Below are 23,133 nucleotides of genomic sequence, written 5' to 3'. Positions count from 1 at the left end.
ACTCCTGCATAGTAGCTTCCTGAACACAGCGGGGACACCCAGAGGCACTGGGGAGAAGGGCTGTGTCCCATGACGTGGTCCTTGCAAGTTAGGGACATGTCCACAACTGGCTCTCATCTCCCCTGGTAACCAGTCACAACTCAGTTATTCCGTAATTTCCCTAAACCCCAGTAGGCTCCTAGGTCACGTTATACCTCATCACTACCCCTGCCATCTCCTGCAGTCTCCTTGCCACTTAACCTTTTGTCATCTGTTCCCAGATCCCTCCTTCTGTCTCTTTGCTTCCCCTGGCTCTAGATGGGAGATTAGAGTTGGCTCTCCTCTCCCCTGCTTGTTACCAGAGGCCCCTGCCTACCACCCCTACCTCTTAGACATCAAGCATACATTGACCTACAGTGATGGGCGGTAGGGACAGCTAATGTTTCTCCAACTCTCACTGGGGCTAGGACCCTAAGAGGGGTCATTTGCTCCATTTTACTGATGGAGAAACAGAGGCTCGGAGAAATTCAGGCTCGTTTGCCCCAGGCTTTGCAGCCTGGATTTGAACACTCCAGTCTTGCTACCTCTCTGTTCCAGTGCTTTGCTGCTGCTGTTCCTGATCATGACGAGAGCGACAGTGACAAGCCCACAGCCGTCCACCTCTCCAGCATCTTTCACAGCTCTGTTCCCACTTGGCCCTTCACATCCTTCATTCACTCTCTCCTTACACCTCAGTAGGTAACAACTGATTTCTCACTTTATAGATGAAGCTGAAGCTAAAGTAGAAAAACCTCTTGCCCAGGGGTGGCTCGAGCCATGCTAGGGTTGGGGTTGGGGTCATGTGATGCTTTGCCCTGCACTGATCACCTCCTCTGAGAGGGTCTGGGGAAACTCCAGCCAGGAGATGCTCAAGGTCATGGAAGAGAGCATATGTGTGTCAAGAGGTCTGGGCTCTTGGCTGACTTTGCCTTGCCCAGCTGGATGATCTGGGAATCATTCATTTGTTCACTAAAAAAATATGTATTTTGTGCCAGTCATGAGTCAGACATCAGGCTAGGACCCGAGTACAGCTGTTGTGTTAGTTGCTCAGTCGTGTCCGACTCTTTGTGACCCCGTGGACTATAGCCCACCAGGCTCCTCTGTCCATGGGATTCTCCAGGCAAGAATACTGGAGTGGGTTGCCATGCCCTTCTCCAGGGGATCTTCCCAACCCAGGGATGAAACCTGGGTCTCCTCTGGCATTGCAGGCAGATTCTTTGCTGTCTGAGCCACTAGGGAAGTGAGTAGAGCTGTCAGACACAGCACACGTGGTTCCTGTCCTCACGGAGCTTCCAGACTGGCAGCCAGTGGAGTCATAACTTTACAAGTGACCCCATGATTGGAAAACTGAGGTCAGGGCTTAAGCGGGGAAAGGAGAGGGTTTTTGGAGAAAGACCAGATAGGAGTATATAAATCTGATGAGGGAACTTCCTCGGTGGTCCTAGAGGTTAAGACTTCGCCTTCCAATGCAGGGGGTGTGGGTTTGATCCCTGGTCGAGAGGCTAAGATTCTACATAAACCATAAAACAGAAGCAATATTCTAACAAATGCAGTAAAGACTTTAAAACTGGTCCACATCAAAAAAAAATCTCTATAAACAAATCTGATGGCATGAGGGGATCAGGAAGGCATCTCAGAGGATGTGACATACGGGCTGAGACCTAAAGGATGCGGGGAGTGCAAGAGGCAGAGAGAGGGGGCTTTCTGGGCAGAAGGAACAGCATGTGCAAAGAGTTTAGGGTGGAAAAAGACTTGGGGTGTTTGAGGAAGGATAAGGAGGATAAGGTCCCTGGAACCCTTCAAGTGAAGCAAAGAGCAGCCTGAGATGAGGCTGTGTTGGGGGCAGAGTGGACAGAGGAGGGGCTTGCAGGCCAGGCTGAGGCCCTAGGCTTTGATCCTGAGAGCAGAGGGAGTCTGCTACCTTAATCGGGCTATGAAGAAGCCCAGTGACATCATGGATGTGGGTGTGCTCTGAGGCAGTCAGGGAACTTTTAAGGAAAGGAAAGGATATGAAGTCAGGGCAGCACATCGGATGACTGGGCTTGACACTCATAAAGACACATAGAAGATGTAGCCCATGGCCCTCTGCCTGTGGGAGGGTCCCTCACCTCTGACCTCAGCTTCCCCTTCTTCTTTTGCACAGACCTGACCCCCACTCCTGAGAGTCCCTTGGACCACAAGGAGATCCAACCAGTCCATCCTAAAGGAAATCAGTCCTGAGTGTTCATTGGAAGGACTGATGCTGAAGCTAAAACTCCAATACTTTGGCCATCTGATGCAAAGAACTGACTCAATGGAAAAGACCCTGATGCTGGGAAAGATTGAAGGCGGGAGGAGAAGGGGACGACAGAGGATGAGATGGTTGGATGGCATCACTGACTCAATGGACATGAGTTTGAGTAAACTCCGGGAGTTGGTGATGGACAGGGAGGCCGGGTGTGCTGTGGTTCATGGGGCTGCAAAGAGTCGGACACGACTGAGTGACTGAACTGACCCCCTACCCGGCCATACGCACACATACACACTCTCCCCTGGCACGCTGCCCCTCTGCCAGAGGCACTGCCCCTGCCTGGCTGCCACAGTTAGCTCCTGCATTTGGCCATTCATCCATTCACCCGTTCACTCAGCAGATGTGCACCGAGGCCCTCTGTGTGCTGCGTCATTAACCTGGGCCCTGATGACCCAGCTCCTGGTGACACGTGGCCTCATCTTCAGAAACTCAGGCCCCAGGGAGACAGACTACAAGACAGACGTAACTACACAACCCAACTGACACTCTGACCCTGGCACGCTCTTCAAGGCCCACTTAAACCATGTCTCCTGTGGGAAGACACCCCCCTCCTCCACCCCCAGACTCAGCTTCCCCCAGGGCCTAGGGTCTCTCCCTTCTAAGTGCCCCTAGTGGGGGCTGCGTATGATAATGACAGCTGGCCTTATTAGGTATGAATCACTGTTCTGTGGGCTTTCTAAGAGCTGACACTTTTAATCCTCGTAAAGGTCCCATTGTACAGATGAGAACACTGAGCCTTGGAGAAGTCGCTCGCCTGAGGCCGCCCTGCTAGGAAGTGCAGGAGCGGGGACTTGAACCCAGACAGCCTGGTTCTCAACCCCTACGCAACTCGGCTCATCTGCCAGCCTAGAGTTGGCCAAAGAATTGCTCCCCCGCCTTGAATGAACTACGGCAGGGTACTTCCTGTCTCCAAAGCACCATTCTGTCCAAGAACACACATCGGCAGCCTTGTGAAGTCGCACGCGGGGGATCCTGGCATGGTTTTCCAGAGGAAGGCAGGGAAACAGGAGAGAGGCCAAGCCCCGTGACAGCAGCCTCTGTTCAGAAAGCCCTCAGCAGGGACTGGCTTCACCTGCTGCCCATCTCACCAGAGCCCGAGAGAGCGGGCACCACTACCCCGTGTCTCAGATGAAGACGCCTGGCAGAGGCAGGAGGTGAAGTCAAGGTGGCATGTCCCTCACTCTCCGCACAAGAGAGCAAGAAGAACTGTGGTTTCGGACTGGGGACCTCAGGCAAGTCGCTTCACCCGTGCAAGGCTCTGCCCCTTCGACTGGACAATGGGCTCCGGACACCCGCCTTCAAGGGTGACGGTGAGCGAGATGGGCCCTCATGGGGTCGATGTCCCAGAGATGCTCATCTCCTCTCTTTTGCCTGGACCCACCTCCTGGCAGCGCAGCATCTGAGCTCCACTGTTTGCTCCTCCGAGGCGGAAGGGGAACCTAGGTCTCTCTGAGGTCTCCAGCGTGCCCTGGACGTTCCAGGTGCTGGACAACTGTTGGTCACGGGCCGGCCCCTCCCTGAGAGGTGGGTGAGTTCACCTGCCAACCCTTGCCCACAGCCCCGCTGCACCCTGCCCCTTTACCTTTGATCTTTTCGCCCTTGCTCAGGGAGATCTCCCCCTCGGCTTGGGCCTGGTAGGACTTCACAGCCATGAAGGAGCGTCCAGGGACTGCCGAGTAGAGCTTCCTGCGTCTCCCGCGGCTGCCCAGGGAGCCCCCGGGGCCCCCGGAGCCCCCCGTGCCCCCGGCTGGCCCTTCCCGGGGTGTCCCGCTGGAGCTGCATACACAGAGGGTGTGAGAGGCAAGGGGGAGTGGAGGGAGGGGGCACCTCTGGGAGAACAGGGGTCCTTGGGGGGGTGGGAGGTGGAGCATCAGGGTGGGGGAGGGAGTCTGAGTGCCTTTTCCGGCTCTGGGGGCTGGGGGTGGGGGGTGGAGGGGAAGAGGGCATTTGGGGCTCCCCCTGCCTGCCCGATACAGGCCGCCAGCCCCCTTTCCTGCCTCCTGGCTTCCGGCTCTGTCCCCTCCCACGGGCCTGCACACCCTGCCTGATTCAGCTTCCTGAAGCTGAGCTCTGCCTGTGTCATCCCTAGCTCACGAGCCTTTGGCGACTCCCAGCTTCCTCCTGGGCTGGGTCCAGCGCCTCTCCCGCCATCCCCAGCCCACCACCATCTTCCTCTTGCCCACCCCCTCCCCATGCCCCTCCAGCCGGCTCCCCGCAATGCCCCCTGCTCATCCTCCCCGCCTACGACCTCATCTCCAGGCTTGGAAACCCCTCCAGTCTCCCTCCTCGCCCACCCCCACTCCGCTGAGCTTCCTCTCACCTTGTCCAGGCTGTCTGTCTGTCTGCCTGCCTGCCTGTCCTCAGGGGCTGGAACCAACCTTTGGGCCCCCTCCCCACCCCCGGCCGGACTGCGGAGCGGCTGCTGAGCTAAACTTGGACTGGTTCATGAAGCCCTCACTGCCTTGGGGTCAGGAGGGAGACTTGGTGGTCCGAGGTGGGGACCAGCGAGTTGGATGTAGCGGGGTAAGGGGGCAGCTGTCCCTGGGACAGGAGGTGGGCAGCTGGGCTGGCCTGGTTGGGGGGATGGGCAGCCGTGGCTCCCAGGAGGGGATTTGGGTGGGAGGGGGGTCTGCAGGACCAGGGCTGAGCCCTCCCCTACCTGGGCCGTCCACGGGGCTGGCGCTTGGCCTCCTCAGGGTGCCTCCCGCGGGATGGGGAGCGGGCCCGGGCGCCCCGGGGGCTGCTGGCACTTCGCAGGGTCCCGCTGCTGAGCTTGGCGCTAGGGGCGGCGGGCTGTGCCTGGCCCTGGGGCCCTGCGGTGGGGCCGGGGGCCCCCGCAGACGAGGTCCCTGGGGCAGCGAACACCATCCAGTCGGGCAGGGCCATGCTGGTATCACTGTTGGCCCGCAGCAGTGCGGGGGGCACCGTCAGCCCTGTGCCCGGGGGTCCCCGTCGCCAGGCTGCATATTTGGGGGACTCCTGGAAGGGCACTGAGGAGGGGCACGGAGGCCGGGGGCGGGCAGAGGGGGAGACACACAGGAGGCAAGAGACGGTTGGGTGGGGAAGGCACCAGGGGAGAAACGGATGAGAAAGAGCGGGGCGCCTGGAGCCTGGCCCTCCCGCTGCCCAGGTATTTGCAGTCCTCTGAGGTTTATTTGGTCCCATCCTGGCCCCCAGATCAGGTCTGCTGACTCCCCAGTCCCACCACGCATCCCCCCCAGGACCCCGACTTCTCCCCTTAGCTCGCTCACCCACGTCCTGTTCTCGATGGTTTCGGATCAGCTCCCCGAGTTCAAAATTCCCAGCGATCACTGCCACCTAGCGTGAGGGGGTAAGGGGGGCCCAGGTAGGAGAGAGAGGGGAAAAGCAAACAGGAAACACTGTCAGGTCTCCAGCCAGCTGCCCTGCCCCCCAACCTTCACCCCAGCAAGTCCAGCCTCTCTCTTCTCCCAGACCACCTGCCTCCCTCCCAGCCCCCCAAACTTTAGCCCCTCTGAGTTCTTCACGCCTCCCCCAACCTGCCCCAACAGACCTGGAAGGGGGTCTGTCCACTGTTATTCTTGACATCCTTGTTGGCCCCTCGATAGAGAAGGATCCTAGCACACGTCTCCTGGTGGTCAGTGGCACGAGGTGAAAGGCAAGAGAAAAAGAGTTACTGTCACCCCGAGCGGACACAGACACTGCGCTGAGCCTTTGGAACCACCTGGTGGGAACCCGCCCTGCTCCGGACAGTAGCCACTCGCCCTTTAAACGTGGCCGGTCCACACAGAGGCACAGTGCACGCCGGATTTCAAGGACTCGAAAAGTGTAGTTTAAATCTCTCTAGTAGTTTTTATGGGGGCTTCTCAGGTGGCACAGCGGTAAAGAATCCACCCGCCAATGCAGGAGACACAGGAGATGTGCGTTGGATCCCTGGGTTGGGAAGATCCCCGGGAGGAGGAAATGGCAACCCGCTCCAGTACTCTTGCCTAGAGAGTCCCATGGATGGAGGAGCCTAGTGGGCTACAGTCCATGGGGTCACAAAAGGTCGGACATGACTGAGTGACCAACACTTGAGCACAGCACAATAGTTTTTATACTGATTACTTGAAAGGATAGTATTTTTGAAACAAAATATGCTACTAAAATTAGTGTCACCTGTTTTTTTTTCTTTTTTAAAAAAGTGTCTCCTGGGATATTTAAAATTACACGTGACTTGGGTTATAGTGTATTGGATGGCTACTAACTTAACCAGGGTTTTCTTCTTCTTATTATTACTATTTTACTGAAGTACAGTTGATTTACAATGTTGTGTTAATTACTGCTGTAGAGCAAAGTGAATCTGTTATATACACATACACACATATTTATATTATTTTTTGAAATTATTCTTTTCCATTATGGTTTGCCTGCGTGCATGCCAAGTCACTTCAGTCATGTCTGACTCTTTGCGACTCCATGGACTGTAGCCTGCCAGGCTCCTCTGTCCATGGAGAGTCTCCAGGCAAGAATACTGGAGTGGGTTGCCATGCCCTCCTTCAGGGGATCTTCCCAACCCAGGGATTGAACCCACTGTGTCTTCTGTCTCCTGCACTGGCAGGCAGGTTCTCTACCACTAGCACTGCCTGGGAAGCCCGGTTAACGGTTTATCATAGGAGATTGCTGCCTGAGCTCTACAGCAGGGCTTTGTTGTTTATCCATTCCATATATAATAGCTTGCACCTGCTCGCCCCAACCTCCCAATCAGGGGTTTTCATCATTAGCACGACTGACGCTCAGGGTCTAGACAAGTCTCTGTAGCAGGGCCATCCTGTGCATTGCATTGAGCATCATTCTCTGGTCTCTGCCACGAGATGCCAGTAGCACTCCCTCCTCAGTGGTGGCAGCAGAGAACGTCCACAGACACTGCCAAATGTCCCCTAGCGTGCAGGAGCATCCAACTTGAGAGCCACCGAGTCAGACCTCTTAGGGTGGGGGACTTAATGTGTTGCGTATCAGAGCACCTTAGAGGCAGTAGCCACTGACTAGCCTGACAATTCTGTGAGATGGAAGTGACTGTCCCCGTTTTACAGATGAAGAAACTAAGGCTTCAAAGGGAGCCGGTGACGATCAGCCCTTGGATTCGAACCCAGGTGTGTCTGACTCCTGAGCCCTTACTCAAACACTCTGCTAGACCTGGAAGGAAAGAGGCAGGAGGCAGTGGGGGCCAGGGCTGGATGGTCGGGGCGGGGGTGGGAGACAATGCCATCCAAGACCAGATCAATTCCTTGCCAGTGTCAGTCACAACAGACCCAACGTCCTTGCCCTGGCCTGGGAGGCACCCCCGCTGATCTGCCTGCCCTGCCACCCCCAGCCCCAGCCTCATCGACCACATCTGCTATACCACCTTTCCTCGCTCCCCACTCCGCAGACACACTGGCCTCCCTTCTCTGGCAGGCATGCTCCTGCCCCAGGGCCTTTGCACCTGCTGCTTCCTCGACTTGGGAGTCTCTGCCCCTAGCTCTCCACACAGCTCACTTTCTCACTTGATGCACATTTCTGCACAGAGGCCAATTCTTCAGAAAAGGCCCCTCTGATGACCCTGTCAAAAATAAACCCTTGACCTGTTCCTGGCTTTATTTTAATTTATATGATATCTGCTGTGTGCCGGACATTCTTCTAAGTTACAATTAACTCGTTTTCCTTATAATACTGCCTCCCTGAAATTACATTTCGATTTTATTCATCTCCAGCATCTCTCCCCCACTCCATTGTCTATTTTGGAGAGGCAAGGTTTTGTCTGTGGCACCCACGGCCTGGCATGGTGCCTGGCCCATAGAACTGTTCAATAAACGGTTGCTGGATGAGGGGAGTCCTCCTCCTCTGTCTTGGCTTGGGCGAACCAAACCTGGCCTCCAGCTCAGCTCCACTCCAAATCCCCCAGATGCCCAGTCTAACCAGCATTCACCAGACACTTCCTCGGTCTCACCCTCTTCATGTGACAGACCCATCAACGATGCTTGTATGGGTCCATCCTACAGGACAGGCTCAGAGAGGGCAAGGTCACACAGCCAGTCAGTGGGGCAGCTGGGACTCAAACCAGGCTTTCTGATCCTAGCGCTCATCTGTCTACTGTGAAAGCACTCTGATCGCCCAAGTCTGATGGCTCCCCGACTGGACAGCAAAGTTAGCCCGGTTTGTTTTCCGGGCGTGTTTGTGAGTGTGAGTGTGTGTCCCTGTGTGCACAGCTGTCTCCCCGACTCGACGATAAATTGGTGCCGTGTGTGTTCTTGCATATCTGCCTGCCCCCACCGTCACCTTGCCTAGCACAGGCCCAAGAGCATCTCTTTCATCTCAACCAGCAGTTCGCTCCACCCCTGAGCACCCAGTATGTACTGGGGCAGTAGCACTCATCCCACTGAATTGTAATTATCTGTTTACACATCTGCCTCTTTGCCAGACTGTGAACTCCCCCCACCCTGCCTGCCCGAGGACGGCCGCCATGCTGTGTCTGATTCATCTCACGTCCCGGCACACAGTAGGTGCTCAGGAAATGGGCCCGGAAAGGATGAGGATGTGGAGTTGAGTCATGCAAAAGTCATTCATTCAAATCATTCATTCATTCCTGGAGTCATTCAATCTATCTCGAAGCAAATACCTGTTGAGTGTTCTGACCTGGATGCTGTGCATGGTCTTGGCAGGGAATTCAAGGTATCTGATCCATCATTCATTCATTCATTCTCACTCATTCAAAAAAGATGCCTTTATTTGGCAAAACTAATACAATATTGTAAAGTTTAAAAATAAAATAAAATTAAAAAAAAAAGATGCCTCTAAGCCTACTATACGCCACGGCCTTGGGACAGAGCGCTTGATCAGACGTAAGCCCCACCCCTGAGGAGCTCACAACCCGGACATGGCCCTGACCCTCACCACCAGAGGCTAGATGGGCTGGCCAGAAGACCCGAGGGGCAGAGAGTGAGGAAATCTTTCAGACCCAGCTCTGGGCCTTGGGAAGCTTAAAGTCTGGGAGGGAAGAGGAGGGGAGAGAAAGTCGGAGAAGAACTTGTGTCTGTCAAGCATCTATTTGCTAAGCGCCATGCTGAGAGCAAGCCAAACATTCATACCCTTGATCCTTTGCGAGGCAGAGGTTACTGATACATTTTACAGATGAGAAAGTAGAAGCTCAAGGCAAGGGAAATGGCTGAGTCATCTGACCCACTCGGAGTAATTGTTCCCTCTCTATATGACCCTATGGACTGTAGTCCACTAGGGTCCTCTGTCCATGGGATTCTCCAGGCAAGAATACTGGAGCAGGTTGCCATTCCCTCCTCCAGGGGATCTTCCTGACCCAGGGATTGAACCTGCATCTCCTGCTTGGCAGGTGGATTCTTTACCACTAGCGCCACCTGAGAATCCACCCCCCCACCCTCTTTCTATCTATACACTACATTTTCCCTTTCAAATTGCCAGTATGGTTTCTGTCTCCTGACCAGATCCTGACTGATAACAGTAATGATAATGATAATAATCATTATTATTAGCATAGCTGCCTCCTAGGGATGAGCACTTATCACGCATGATCTTTCATCCCCTTCAATCAGCTGCTGTTACCCTGACTTCAGGGAGCCGGATGGAACCTCAGAGAGGGGAGGGGACTGACTCAGGGTGCCCTGGCCTGCGCACTAGCTGTGGGGTCAGAAAATCCGGAATGAGGCCCGCATCGGGAGCAGGAGAGACAGACGCACCGGGGAGGGGAAGTACAGGCAATTTGACAAACACTGTGTTCTCCCTGCTCGGCAGGCACCGAGCGAGCAGACTGCTCGCTGCCACAAGGCGGCACGTGGCTACCTGCCACATCCTGGCACTGCACGTTCTGGTGAGAGAGAAGGGGCTGGGGCTGTTCTGGGAGACTTCCTGGAGGAGGGGGAAAGAGGCTGATGGATCAGCCGCAGCATGCCAGGCCCTGGCGTCCTAAGACCCTGAGGCAACCGTCCAAGGGCAGGGAGACCCTCCAAGGGCAGAGAGCCTTAGGAAGCAGGTGTTGAGACTGGGGCTTCGGGGCCTGGGCTGATCTGCCCAGGATCCCCCAGTGCACTGGAGACAAATCAGCTGGGGTCATGAGGCTTAAAGCCCCAGCTTTTATCAACCCAACCAGCCACGACAGCACAGCTGCAGCGGGTATGCAGCTCTTCACTGCTCACCTCCATTCAGAGCTCTTGAGCTGGGGACCGTCCACCCCGCCCTGAATTGCTACAACGTGCAACACACTCTTGTCCCCTCGGGGGCTGTCCCTTGTCCCCTGCAGTAGGTGCCCCACTGGCAGCTGAACGGACACCCATTAGAAATAGGACCCTTGGGGATTAACATGTACACACTGCATGTGTGCATGCATGTGAAGTCCCTTCAGCTGTGTCTGACTCTTTGCTACCCCACGGACTGTAGCCCGCCAGGCTCCTCTGTCCCTGGGATTTTCCCGGCAAGAATACTGGAGTGGGTTGCCATGCCCTCCTCCAGGGGATCTTCCCGACCCAGGGATTGTACCTGCATCTCTTATTTCTCCTGCATTGGCGGGTGGGTTCTTTACTACTAGTGCTACCTGGGAAGCCCAACATATACACACTATATGTAAAATAGATAACCAACAAGGACCCACTGTATAGCACAGGGGACTCTACTCAAGGACTGCAATAACCTATGTGGGAGAAGACCTGAGAAAGAAGGGATATATGTCTACATATAATTGAATCACTGCCGTATACCTGAAACTAACACAATACTGTAAATCAGGATACTCCAACATAAAATAAAAAATTTTCTAAAAAGGAGGACTTCCCCGGTGGTCTAGCCGTTAAGAATCTGCCTGCCAATTCAGTGGACATGGGTTCGATCCCTGGTCCGGGAAGATCCCACATGCTGTGGAGCGATGAAGCCTGTGTGCCGAAACTACTGAGCCTGTGCTCTAGAGCCTGTTCTCCACAACTAAAGTCCTGCGCGCAGCAACGAAGACCCAGCACAGCCAAAAACAAATAAATAAATGAATAAATATACCTTAACAAACTTTTAAAGAAAAGAAATAGGACCTTTGTAGTTTCCTGCATTTCCAGTAACAATCCTGACCCTCTCCCCTCCGGATTTTTCGGCACAGATGGTGCCCTCTGCCGGCAATGCCCCTTCTGCCCTCTTCTATATGACCACCTGTTGCTTATCTTAGCTCTGATGGCACATCCTCCTGAGAGCCACCTCCATCGACCCAGCCCCAAGGCCAAGCCCAGATGTGGGCCCCCACGGAGACCTGGATTCCCAGTGACCTCCCTCTGAACACTTGGGATCGCCCTGGCAGGGTGTGTCCCGTGATGGGAGGTTGTCTGTCTTGCTTGCTACTGTCCCCTCAGCCCCCAACCCTGAGCCTGACCCAGGGGAGGAGCTCAGGAAACCTCTCTTGAATAAATGAATGAACGAACAAACGAATGAATGAAACAGTGGAGGAGTGGGGCGGGGGGCACCGGGGGGCAGGGAGACGGGAGTCGGGAGGAGAGCAGACCTTATTGTAGAGGGCACAGATGTGCAGGGCCGTGTTCCCCGAGGCGTTCTGGGCTCCAGGCTCAGCTCCGTAGAAGAGCAGATGTTCCAGATGCTGAGAGTGACCCCGCTGGCAGGCCTGGAGGGGACCGGGGGCCAGAGCCCGGGTCAGACCCACCTGGCCACAGCATCTGTCTCTCTCCTTCACCTGGAGGCCAGGCAGCCCTGCATCCGCCACTCCCCCTTCCTTCTCCTCTGAGGCCCCATTCTCGCTTAGGGACCCATGCTGTCAACGTCACCAGTCATTCCAAGGCCCAGGCCTCCAGTCTAACTCCTCAGAGTCCTGGTGGTGACACCTCTATGCTTCCTCTTTGGGGACCATGCTACTCCCACCTCCATCCCCTGTGAGGACCTCAGCACCCGCAGCCCTAGGCCCTTGGATTAGGGTCCCCGATCCCTGCCCACCCTCGGGGCCCACCTGCCGCCCATGCCACCCCAAACCTCTCTAGGCCGGGCGGGAGCACCTGGTGAATCTCCTGCCAGCCGTTCTCATCAGCTATGCCCAGCTGGGCCCTGTTGTACAGGAGCAGCTCGCAACAGCGGGGGTCACCCCCCACCATAGCCGTGTGGAACAGGGGAGTCAGCCCTCGGCGGTCCTTGTAGTTGGGGGAGCCCCCAAGATCCAGGAGCGCCTAGGAAAGGTTAAAAAAAAAAAGATGACAATCACACAAGTAGTGGCTGGTTATCAAGGGCCAATTGGACGAAGAGACCTGGGTAACCTCACACAGGGTCAGAGCCAGAGCTGATGCTGCCACGATGCCCTTGAGTGACCTTGAGGCTGGCCCTTGCCCTGTCAGCCTCTCTCATCCCTGTGAACAACAGGGGGACTGGGGCGATGCCTCCAGAGGACCCCTCCCTCCCACTGTGAAATCCTGCCCAGCCTTCCCCCATGAGACATGCGCCATGAGCCACTGAAGAGGCTTAATGCCTTAGTGCCCACCTACTCAACAGGCTGGTGGTGGGGAACCAATCAGAGAAGGGCGCCTGGATGCAGGAGGGCCCCTGGCTGAGTGGGAGGTGTGGTGAGCTCCGGGATCGCAAGAAGAGGCAGGGAAATGGTCTGAGAGGGGGCAAGCTCGGACTTGGCTCAGCCTCACTGGGGCCGGGGGCTGGGGTTGGGGCAGGGAGTGATCCCCCTCGAGGAACGGATCTGGGCCTGGAAGACTGGCAGCTTCGAGCGTGTGAGGAGTGTTGGCGGCGCCGGCGCCGTGCGAACAGAGTCACGGTGGCGCAGTCCAACAGCACATTTCCAACATTTGCGGTGATGGAAATAGTTACAACCGCACGATCCAACATGGCAGCCGCGTGGGGGGCTACTGAGCCGCTGGAAGGTGGCTAGTAAGCCTGAGAATCGGAAGTTTTAATTTTAGTTCATTTTCTTCTATTTAAATCTAAACAGCCCCCCCTCCCCCGCCCGTGGCGCTAGTGGCTGCTGGATTGCACGAGCGCAGGCCTGGGAGGGAGGGATTGGGCGTGAGCAGGAGTGGGGTTTGGGGGTATGTGTGTATGTGTAAAGTCGCTTCAGTCCTGTCTGACTCTTTGCGACCCCATGGACTGTAGCCCACCAGGCTCCTCTGTCCATGGGGATTCTCCAGGCAAGGATGCTGGAGTGGGTTGCCATTTCTTTCTCCAGGGGAACCTTCCCCGCCCAGGGATGAAACCCACATCTTTTATGTCTCCTGCCTTTGCAGGAGGGTTCTTTACCACTAGAGCCACCTGGGAAGCAGGTAGGAGAAGGGGTTTGGGGGAGGAGGGTGCATGAAGAGGGTCTGTCAATTCCAGGGCTGTGAGGCAGACCTTTGGGACTGGTGTCTGACTGCCTTCAGGGTTCTTCAGGGAAGGATTGGATAAGGGAAGGGAAGGCTGGTTAGGCTGAATCATCTATGAACCATGGTGTTTACCAACAACTTCAGGGGAGCTCTATCCTGACCTATGGATGAAGAGGGATCAAGTGCCCTTGGGTAGGAGGAGAGAAAGAACATTTTAAAATAAGACCGGGCAAGCTGACTCCATGAATGTATATGTGCGTGCTCAGTCGTTCAGTGGTATCTGACTCTTTTGGGACCCTATGGACTGCAGTCCACCAGGCTCCACTATCCATTTTCCAGGCAGGAATACTGGAGTGGGTGCCATTTCTTTCTCCAGGGGATCTTCCCAACTCATGGATTGAACCCAAGTCTCCTACATCGCAGGAGGATTCTTTACCTCTGAGCTACCTGGGAAGCCCCCATGTATATATACTGAGGGTCTATGAGCTTCATCTGCTTGTAAAGGTGCATTTTAGGCACTATACTGGGCAGTAAGGAGATCAAACCAGTCCATCCTAAAGGAAGTCCATCCTGAATATTCATTGGAAGGACTGATGCTGAAACTGAAGCTCCAGTACTCTGGCCACCTGATGCAAAGAGCCGACTCATTGGATAAGACTCTGATGCTGGGAAAGATTAAGGGCAGGAGGAGAAGGGGACGACAGAGGATGAGATGATTGGATGGCATCACCAACTCAATGGACATGAGTTTGAGTAAACTCCAGGAGTTTATGATGGACAGGGAGGCCTGGTGTGCTGCAGTCCATGGGGTCGCAAAGAGTGACACACGACTGAGTGACTGAACAACAATTGGAGTAGAGGGCTGTATTTCAGGTGAGTGAAGGTGGAGTACTGGGAGAGTGAGCTGTAGGTTGAGAAGTGAATGGAAGGGTTGAGTTGGGAAGCAAGAGGACCAGTGTCTGGGGGGAGCAGATAGGGGAATGGTGTCTGGGGGCACGGTGGGAAACTCACTCTGTATTTTAAAGGGTACCAGGGGACTTCCCTGGTGGTCCGGTGGTTAAGACCCTGCATGTCTGGTGCACAGGGCATGGGATCAGGGAACTAAGATCAGGGAACTAAGATCCCACATGCCGTGCTGTGTAGCCAAAAAATAAAAAAAATAAAGGGCACCAGGAAGAGTCTACACCTCGGGGAGACAGAGGTAGGTGTGGACTGCTGGCTCAGCGGGGCTGGAGAAGTTCTGGGTGTCAGGAAGTTAACATGATCTACCTGGGGGCAGGGCAAGGGTCCACATGACCATCAGTTATAGCTGATCACGAGCCTTGAGCTGGGGAGGGGGGCTCCCAGAGGTCCCAGGAGGGTCTTGGGTGCAGTCAGAGGAGTGACTGTGGAGGAGGGAGGTGGACAAAGGGGCCGGGGGGATTGGCCGGACGTAGTCTGGGTGAAGAACGCAGTCACTCGGGGGTGTCTCTGGGCTCTGGGGAGGGTCCTGGGAGGATCTGAAACCTCACCGTCAGAGCGAGGCAGTGGCGGGCACAGGCGGCCTTGTGTAGCGCGGTCATGCCATCCCGGGCCCGGAAGTCAATGTGCGCCCCGCCCAGGCATAGGGTTCGAATCACCTCTACGGAGCCTTCGGTCTGAGCAGCCAGCGTCAGGGGGGTCTCTGGGAGGCAGGGGGAAAGGCCGGTCATGTGCAGCCCCTGGGCCTCATCGTCCCTGACTCTCCAGCCCTCCCAAAGCACCCCGCCCTGCCGCCCGCTCCCTACCTCCTGAATCTGAGTCATGATAATTGGGGTCCAGCCCCTTGTCCAGCAGCCGTGCCACCTTATCAGATGTCCCGAGCTGCACGTACTCCAGGAACTTCTTCAACCCCGTCTGAGTCGCAGATGAGAGAGAGAGAAGACAGGCGGTCAGGGAGGAAAGAGGCAAGGCTGGGTTTGGAGCAGCGCTGTCCAGTGGAATCACACAGCAAGCCACACATGCCATCGAGAAGTCCCTAGTAGCCACCACTTTTTTTAAAGGAAGAAGACCTTCCAATTATATTGAAATTCACTTCGATGACCTATCTGTTTTTAGTCTATCATATATATCCACAATATTACTGATTCAACAGGTAATCCACATGAAATTTATTACTGAGATACTTTCAGGGGTACTGAGTCGTCAAGATCCATTGTGTATTTCACGCTCATAGTGAGGCTCAATGTGGACCTGGTACACCGCAGGTACCCCGGTGGCCGTATGTGGCTGGCTGCTCCCGCAGATGGTACAGGTCTGGATGGATAGACTGTTCGGGGGAGGACAGAGACAAGTGCATGGTGGGGTGGGGCTGAGGGTAAGAAGCAGCCAGCGAGCTTTCTTCCCAAGTGTCAAGGATCGTTCATTTCACTTCCGACCGAAGCAGCCCCCTGACTTCCTCCCAGCTTTCAGGGGACCAGAAGAGACGCAGGCGATACAGCCTGAGGACTGGAGGGCAAGGTGTGTGAGTACACAACTAAGTCGCTCAGTCGTGTCCAACTCTTTGTGGCCCTACGGACAGTAGCCCGCCAGGCTCCTCTGTCCATGGGATTCTCCAGGCAAGAATTCTGGAATGGGATGCCATTTCCTCCTCCAGGGGATCTTTCCCATATGGGGATCAAACCTGTGCCCCCTGCATTGTCAGGCGGATTCTTTACCACTGAGCCACCAGGGAAGCCCGAGAGAGCAAGATACCAGGAGGATAAATGGCTGCAGAGGAGTGCATCCTTGGATCTGGTAGAGATTTAGGCTCTGAAATTGTGTGAACTGCAGGGTGTCTATGAAACTGCCCCTAGATAGAGGGACACTAGATACCAGAGTCACAGGCCACGTTGGCTGGGGGCAGGGGGGCTTTCCTGCATGGGATATAGGGGCCCCAGGAGATGAGAGGGGAGAATCCAAGGATGAAGAAAGTGGGAGCCAGGTGGAAATGGCACGAGCCTGGGCAGAGGTGCAAAGAGAGAAGATGAGAAAAGCTCTGATGTATGCTAGAGGTGGGAAGGGATAGTTAAGGACTTTGGGAAGGTTCTGTTCGCATTATTGTGTTTAAAATGGATAACCAACAAGGATGTACTGTATAGCACGTGGAACTCTGCTCAACATTGTGTGCCAGCCTGGATGGGGGAGGAGTTTGGGGGAGAATGTATACACGTATATGTACGGCTGAGTCCTTTCCCTGTCCACCTGAACCTATCACAACATTGTTAATCAGTTATACTCCAGTACGAAATAAAAAGTTTTTTTGTTTTTTTTTTTTAATGAAAGGCTGTGATGGAGTCATCAGGTGCATTTGGGGTTGTCCCAAATATGACACAGCATCCCAAGTTAAGTGTGAGATGCTGGCAGAAGAAAAGAAGGTTTGCAGGGTCGTCGGGAAGAGCTAGGAGAGAAAGTAGTTAGGGAAGGGGGCTCCAGGTTGGGGGTGGCGGCGTAAGTGCCAGCAGGGTTCTCTCACCTTCGTGTGCAACTTGGCCAGCTGCTTCTCATCCAGGTTGGTCTGCTTGTAAACACGGGTCTTGTATCGGAACTGAGGCCATGGAGGGGGGGAGGGCGGTGCGGGTGACGGGAGAGACAAAAGACTCAGAGTCAGGAGTCTGGACCTCTTCTGAGCCAGGGAAGTCAGTGCAGGGTCAGGATGAAAAATAGCCCCAGAGTCTTGGCTGGGTGGGCAGAGGGCTGCTGGCCACTACGGGCCTGTGGACTGCAACCCCTAAGGTGTCTGGACCCCGCGGGGTATGTTCTAGAATAACCACTGTCATTTCCCACTTTGGTAGGCCAGAGGAAACTTGGGGCAGGGAAATGACTCACCCAAGGCCACTCTGCCTGCTGGTCAGAGGCAAGAACGCCCTGGTAATGTGAACTTAGGCCTCTCTGATTGTTAAGTCAAAGTGTTCAGTCACTCAGTCGTGTCCAACTCTTTGCGACCTCAATGGACTAGCCCACCAGGCTTCTCTGTCCATGGGATTTTCCAGGCAAGAACACTGGAGTGGATTGCCATTCCCTCCTCCAGGGGATCTTCCCGACCCAGGGATGGAATCCATGTCTCCTGCATTGCAGGCGGATTCTTTACCCTCTGACCCACCAGGGAAGCCCCGGGATTCTTAGGGCACCCTTTATATCCAGAAGTGCCCACAGGGTTTTCCCTTGCTGAGGGCTGGGCTGGGAGAAAAAAACGGGGAGCGGGCAGACGCCTGCTTGCATCTGCGAAGGGGCTGGGAAGGCTGTGGGGGTCTCACCTCCAGGTAGGGCACCCCCTTCTCGAAGGACTGGGGGTACTCCCGCAGCAGCCGCTCCTCCTCCAGGAAGTTGGCGTCCCGGCCCGAGGTGGCTGGCTGGAACAGGCCATAGTTGAGCACGTCCTGGAGGCTCTCGCTCAGGGCACAGAGCACCTGCTGCTTGGCCGTCCAGATGGTGGCATCGGGGTTGAAGCGCAGGCATTTCTGGTGGGGGAGGCGACAGGAGAGAGAGAAGGGGCCTGAGGTGGTCTGCAGAGGGCTATGGGTGATTCCCGGGACAGCGGAAGGCTGGGGGAAACCCATGAGGGTCTGGCAGTGGGGGCCATGTGTGAGGGCATCCAGAACCAGAGCCCCCCTCCCCTTCCCCTCTCCCCGTGCAGACTCCGGTGGTCCCTGTCTCCCACCACCACCCCACCCCCCCGCCCCCCATCCGCTGGCCAGTAGGCTATTGCTCACTGTCTGGTGAAGGTCAGGGATGCCAATCCTAAAAACCATCATGCTGAAGTGGGCGTCGTCTGGGACGGACATGGAGCGGCCCTGGAGGCCTCGGATCGAGGCCAGGCTACCAGGTGCTGCGCTGCCCCGGCCCCGGGTCCCCCGGGGGCCTCTCCCGGGCCCGTCTGGGGAGCTGTCGGACTCTGAGCCCCCCTCGGGACACTCGCTGACACTGTGGCGTTCTTCGTCCTCGCTTGACGCGGGGCTGTGGGTCATCGTGGGGCCACGGGGCGATGGGGGACGGCAGCATCACAGGCGGCTGGCGGGGGAAGGGGCAGGGGTGGTGGTCAGACCAGGAGCCCAGGCCCTTTGGAGGCCACGGGTGCACTCAGTGGACAAACACGGTCCAGGGCAGTGGCTCCAAGCTGCCCGAGGGAGACAGGCAGGAGGCTGGACACACCCCCAGACACTCCTACCGCCTCCAAGCTCTCTCCTGAGCTGCCGGGCACACACGCCCCCACCCCCCCCCCAGCCCTGCCATGCTGCCTGCACGTGTCTCCTTCCCTGCCCTTGGCCTTGCTCGCAGCCCCCCGCCTCTTCTGCGCCCCACTTTGCCGCTGACCCAGCGCGGCGGTGTCCCAGAAACCGCAGAATCACCGCGGGAGCCGCTGGCCCACTTTGCCAGGCCAGGGATAATGCAGCTAAAATTAGCCCAGGACAGACAGGTGGGCGACCCACCGGCACCTTGCCCTCCTGGCCCCAGCCTGGCCCCTCCTCACGCGAGGTCCTCCCCGCCTTCTGCTCCCGGTGCCTCCCGGATGACCGCGAGGAGGCTGAGATGTAGTAAGGAGGAGAGGGAGGTGCCCTGAGCCTAGGGTGGAGCCGGTGACTTCACTGAAGTGTGGCTGACCGCGTGTGTGTGGAGGGCTGCTGGAGAGCCAGCATCCCAGGGGGCAGGGGCACCTGGCCGGGGCAGAGAGTACCACACATGAGGTGTCCCCCGGGGGGAACCACAAGAGGTGGCCTGTGCAAGTTTCCGGGGGGCATCTTGAGAGGGTGTGTGGGTGGGTGGAGAGACTGGCCCTGGCAGGGCTGTCCGGGTGACAGCCTTGCGGTGGCCTGGGTGGGTGTAGGGCGGCGGTAGGTGACCTGCGGGTGTGTTCGAGGCCTGGCGCTGCTGGGTGGAAGGACGGGCATCGCCTGGTCCTGGGGGCCCCACTCTGAGGGAGACTGGGGGGCTGGGAGGGAGGCTAAGGAGTGGGATGAGAGTCTGGTGGGTGAGGGTGAGATCCCCACTGTTCTTCAGATCCCTACTGTTCTTCGCCCCTGAATTGGTCTTATAAGGGTGAGTCCAGATGGGGCCCTTCTTTCCCGTTTTCTCCCCCCCTCCCCAGCACCGGAAACCAGAATGTCTGGTCTGGTCCCTCCCCCCCACACCAGGCCCGGCTCCTGCACGTTGCCATGGAGATGGGAAGCAGTGGAGGGTACTGCTGACTTTGGGGGAGTGGGGATGGGCTGGGGGGGTTGGGGAGGGAAGACAAAATGTGTGCGGGGGGGAGGAGAGTTTCAAGAACTGTGGGCGAGCCAGCCTCCAGCTATGGGCTGGCCACCCCCTCCCCTAAGCGTGGCCACGGCTCCCTCCCCCTCTGGGTACCCAGCAGAGCCTCCCCTACTTGGCCCTGGCGAAGACCCCCCACCCCCCCGCCCGGCCTCCTCCTACCCGGCGACTCCACTCCCACCTCCAGACCTGGGGCTGGCAGCCACTCCCCCTCGGCTGACCCCGGCTGACCCCCTCCCCCAGCCTCCACGGACTCCTGAAAGCGAAGCTCTCCCGGTCCCCCGGCGCGTGCGGCTGCCCCCAACCCCCAGGACCAGCTCGGGCCCCTCCCCCTCAGCCCCCGAGGGAGGGAGCGGGCACACTCCGCCGGGGCGGCATGAATCAAACGCTCCGCGGCTAAGAATAGCTGGCACGCAGCTGGTACCGAGACGGGCTGAGGAATCGGCGGGGGGTAGAAAGGGGAGAGAGGGGGTGCCCTGGGAGGCTGCGGGGGTACGGCGGGGGGAGGCTGCCGGCGTGGCCGAGAGCCGGCCCGGGAGAATGAATGGAGGCGGAGAGGCTGGGAGAGGCGGGCAGACGGAGCCCGGGCTGGGGCCGAGAAACTGGTGGGGGAGAGCCCGGGTCCGCGGAGAGGGGGCGGAGGCCCCCGGGAGCAGGACTCGGGGGCGGGAACCGAGGGGGCGCGCCGGCCAGTGGGGAAGGAAGCGGGGACCGGGTTGGGATGCAGGGAGCTCGTGAAAGGGTGGGAGGGGATTGGACGAGTCTGGAAGGAGAAGCCGAAACCACAGGGGGTCGAAAGGGGCGGCGAAGGCCGAGGCCCTGACCCCCGCTGGAGGGGGTGGGCGCCAGAATGACCACGGCGAGGGGCCTCGAGGGGTGGGGCCGCAGGAGGGGTCCAGGGGGCCCAGGTGGGCCGCGATGGGCGAGGCGGGGGAGTGGCCGGGCCGGGCTGGCCGGGAGGCGGTAACCGCGACCGAGCCCTCGGCCCAGGAGCGCGGGGAGGCGGGTTCGGGCAGGGGGCTAAGGGGCCGCATGCCCCCAGCAAGTCCGCGATCCGGGACGGGGCACGGGGGACCCGTGCGTAACCCAATTTGGCGTCGCCCGGGGCAACGCTCCCCTCCTCACCCCCGCCCCCCACCGCACACCCGGGCCGGGAGCCCGGCGCTCGGCCAAGGACGTCCGGGGCGCCCCCGCCCCCGCCCGCGGCCCCAGGCCCGCGCTTCACCCCCCAACCCAGACCCCCGGTTTTCGGCCCCCTTACCTGCCTGGCGGGGCTGCTGAGTCCCGGTCGGCGGCGCCCGCGGCCCCTCCCCCCCCCCCCCACCCCCCACCCCCCCGGAGACGGGGGACCCTCAGGCCATGCCCCACCGCCCCGGAGGGCGAGCGGGCCCGGGGAGGGGGCGGGCGGGGGCCGGGGGGGCGGGCGGGGGGGCCGCGGACCTCACCCCCCACGCGGGCCGGGCCTGGCCATCCGCAGAGCGCCCCCCCTTGCGCCGCGGCCGCCGCGCCCCTCCTAGCTAGCCCGCCCCCGGCTCGGTCCGGCCGGCTCCGGGCGCCGCGTCTCCGTCGGCTCCTCTCCTCGGCCTCAGGCCGCCGCCGCCGCCGCCGCCGCCGCCGCCGCCCGCTCCGCGCCTCCTCTGCCTCCCGGCTCGCTCTCTCGCTCTCGCTGTCTCTCCCTCACCCGGTCTCTCTCTCTCCCTCCCTCCCTCTCTCCCTCCCTCCGCCCTCTCCCCTCCCTCCGGGAGCCGGCGGAGGAGACATCGCCCCTCCCCGCGCCCCCAAACCTCGCCCATCCCCCCCCGCCGGCTCCGCCCCCTCCCCCTGCCCTCCCCCACCGCTCCTCTCCGCCGCCAGATTCCCGAACCCTGACTCCACCCCTGCTTGCCCCAGTACCCCGGGGATGGGGCTCCGCCCCCCTAAGGGTGCCTCTCCCCGCACCCCCCCAGGACCGCCCCTTCCCAGGGCGCCCCCACCACCTCTACCCACAGTAGGGTGCAATTAAGTATTCGTTGCTAGACTCTACACCCCCAAACTGGATGGTGAGAGCTATAGATTCCTGCCCTGTCCCCCCAACACACACACACCTTCCCGCAAGGCACAGGTGCAGCGAGTCGCTCCCCAGCCCTGCCCCTGCAGACGTCTCCACATACACATCTTCTCCAGGGCGTGCGGGCTCTCGCAGGATACATTACCATGAGCACAGCCAGCTACATCATGTACATATCACACCCGTGTGCCGGAGCATGCACACGGCAGAGCACACGCGTCTACCCACCCCACACACGGGCACGCAGCCCGCTGTGCTTGCTCAGAGCTCTAGCTCACACGCAACCCTGAAACAGAGACACAGAACCACAGGGAGACGTGTGCTTTGTCTCCATCACATTCACCCACCGTGCCCTGGCCGTCCATCACACAGGTGTGCACATGCCCATCGAGAAGCACGACCCTGCACCACCACTTCCTTCCCGATAATTATCTCTGACATTTCTTGAGCACTTTCTGTGTGCCTGGCTCTGTGCTGGGTTTACTCCTCAACTTTGCACACTGTAATCCTCTGGGCTATGGACTTGCACTATCCCCATTTACGAGAGGGGAAAACTGAGGCCCAGAGAGGTTAAGCAATTTGCCCAAGGTCACCCAGCCAGCAAGAGTTGGTGGCCAGGATCAGAGACAGGTGGCCTGGCTCAAAGTCTTTAGACTGCTGTGTGCTGGGGTTCGGTACTGGCCACTCCATAGCTGCATATCTTTCTTTGCCACACATGATCCCCCCCAGCCATCTCCGCATTGCACGTGGGATACACCTGCAGAGACAGGGCTGATCCCATAGGGCAGCGGTGAGTGTGTCGCCACAGCCCAGGCCCCTACCCTTCTCCCAGCTCCAACAGCTCCTCCAGGGCCACCAACCAGAGCCCAGGCACCTGCGGAGGGCAGTTCCAGGCAGCCTCTGGGTGTGCATCCAGCTGCAGGCTCTGGGGTGCCATGGGATGAGCGGGAGCAGGTGCCAGCCCAGCTGCCCCAGGAGGCCCAGTTCTGGATTCACCCCCACCAGCCCAGGTGGTGAGCAGCTGGGCCTGGGGAGAAAACAGCTGCCTGTGTGTGTCGGCACCAGCAGTGAGAGGGGCTCTGTACCCTTTCTACAGTTTATGAGGCTTTTCTCGGCCTGGGCATCAGCTCTTGGTGAGGGGTCCCCAGGCTCCTCATGAGTGCCCAAGAGAGGCCCGAGCTCTGAGGCAGTGGGCAGCCTGCCCAAGGTCACACTGCCCTTTG

General features: G+C 58.2%; 1 protein-coding gene across 4 annotated transcripts in view; it reads right to left on the bottom strand.

Annotated features, from left to right (window-relative positions):
* Positions 1–21,524, bottom strand: part of SHANK1 (SH3 and multiple ankyrin repeat domains 1) — a 50,780-nt gene extending 29,256 nt beyond the window's left edge. For all 4 annotated transcript variants that reach the window (XR_011467601.1, XM_070387236.1, XM_070387237.1 and 1 more), the window contains exons 1-12: positions 21,125–21,524; positions 18,327–18,624; positions 17,871–18,074; positions 17,090–17,161; positions 15,384–15,492; positions 15,129–15,280; positions 12,313–12,480; positions 11,811–11,927; positions 5,841–5,918; positions 5,560–5,626; positions 4,968–5,298; positions 3,891–4,084 (exon numbers count right to left, since the gene is read on the bottom strand). Coding sequence is in view for 3 of the 4 variants with exons in the window: in XM_070387236.1 (XP_070243337.1) it covers positions 3,891–4,084; positions 4,968–5,298; positions 5,560–5,626; positions 5,841–5,918; positions 11,811–11,927; positions 12,313–12,480; positions 15,129–15,280; positions 15,384–15,492; positions 17,090–17,161; positions 17,871–18,074; positions 18,327–18,581 (1,747 nt within the window). In the remaining variant the exon portion in view is untranslated. The remainder of the gene's footprint in view (positions 1–3,890; positions 4,085–4,967; positions 5,299–5,559; positions 5,627–5,840; positions 5,919–11,810; positions 11,928–12,312; positions 12,481–15,128; positions 15,281–15,383; positions 15,493–17,089; positions 17,162–17,870; positions 18,075–18,326; positions 18,625–21,124) is intronic.
* Positions 21,525–23,133: the final 1,609 nt, after the last annotated feature.

This window comes from Bos mutus, chromosome 18 (assembly GCF_027580195.1).
Source record: "Bos mutus isolate GX-2022 chromosome 18, NWIPB_WYAK_1.1, whole genome shotgun sequence".
NCBI lineage: Eukaryota > Metazoa > Chordata > Mammalia > Artiodactyla > Bovidae > Bos > Bos mutus.
The sequence above is the reverse complement of the archived record's forward strand: the minus strand, read 5'-3'. Positions and strand labels throughout refer to the sequence as shown.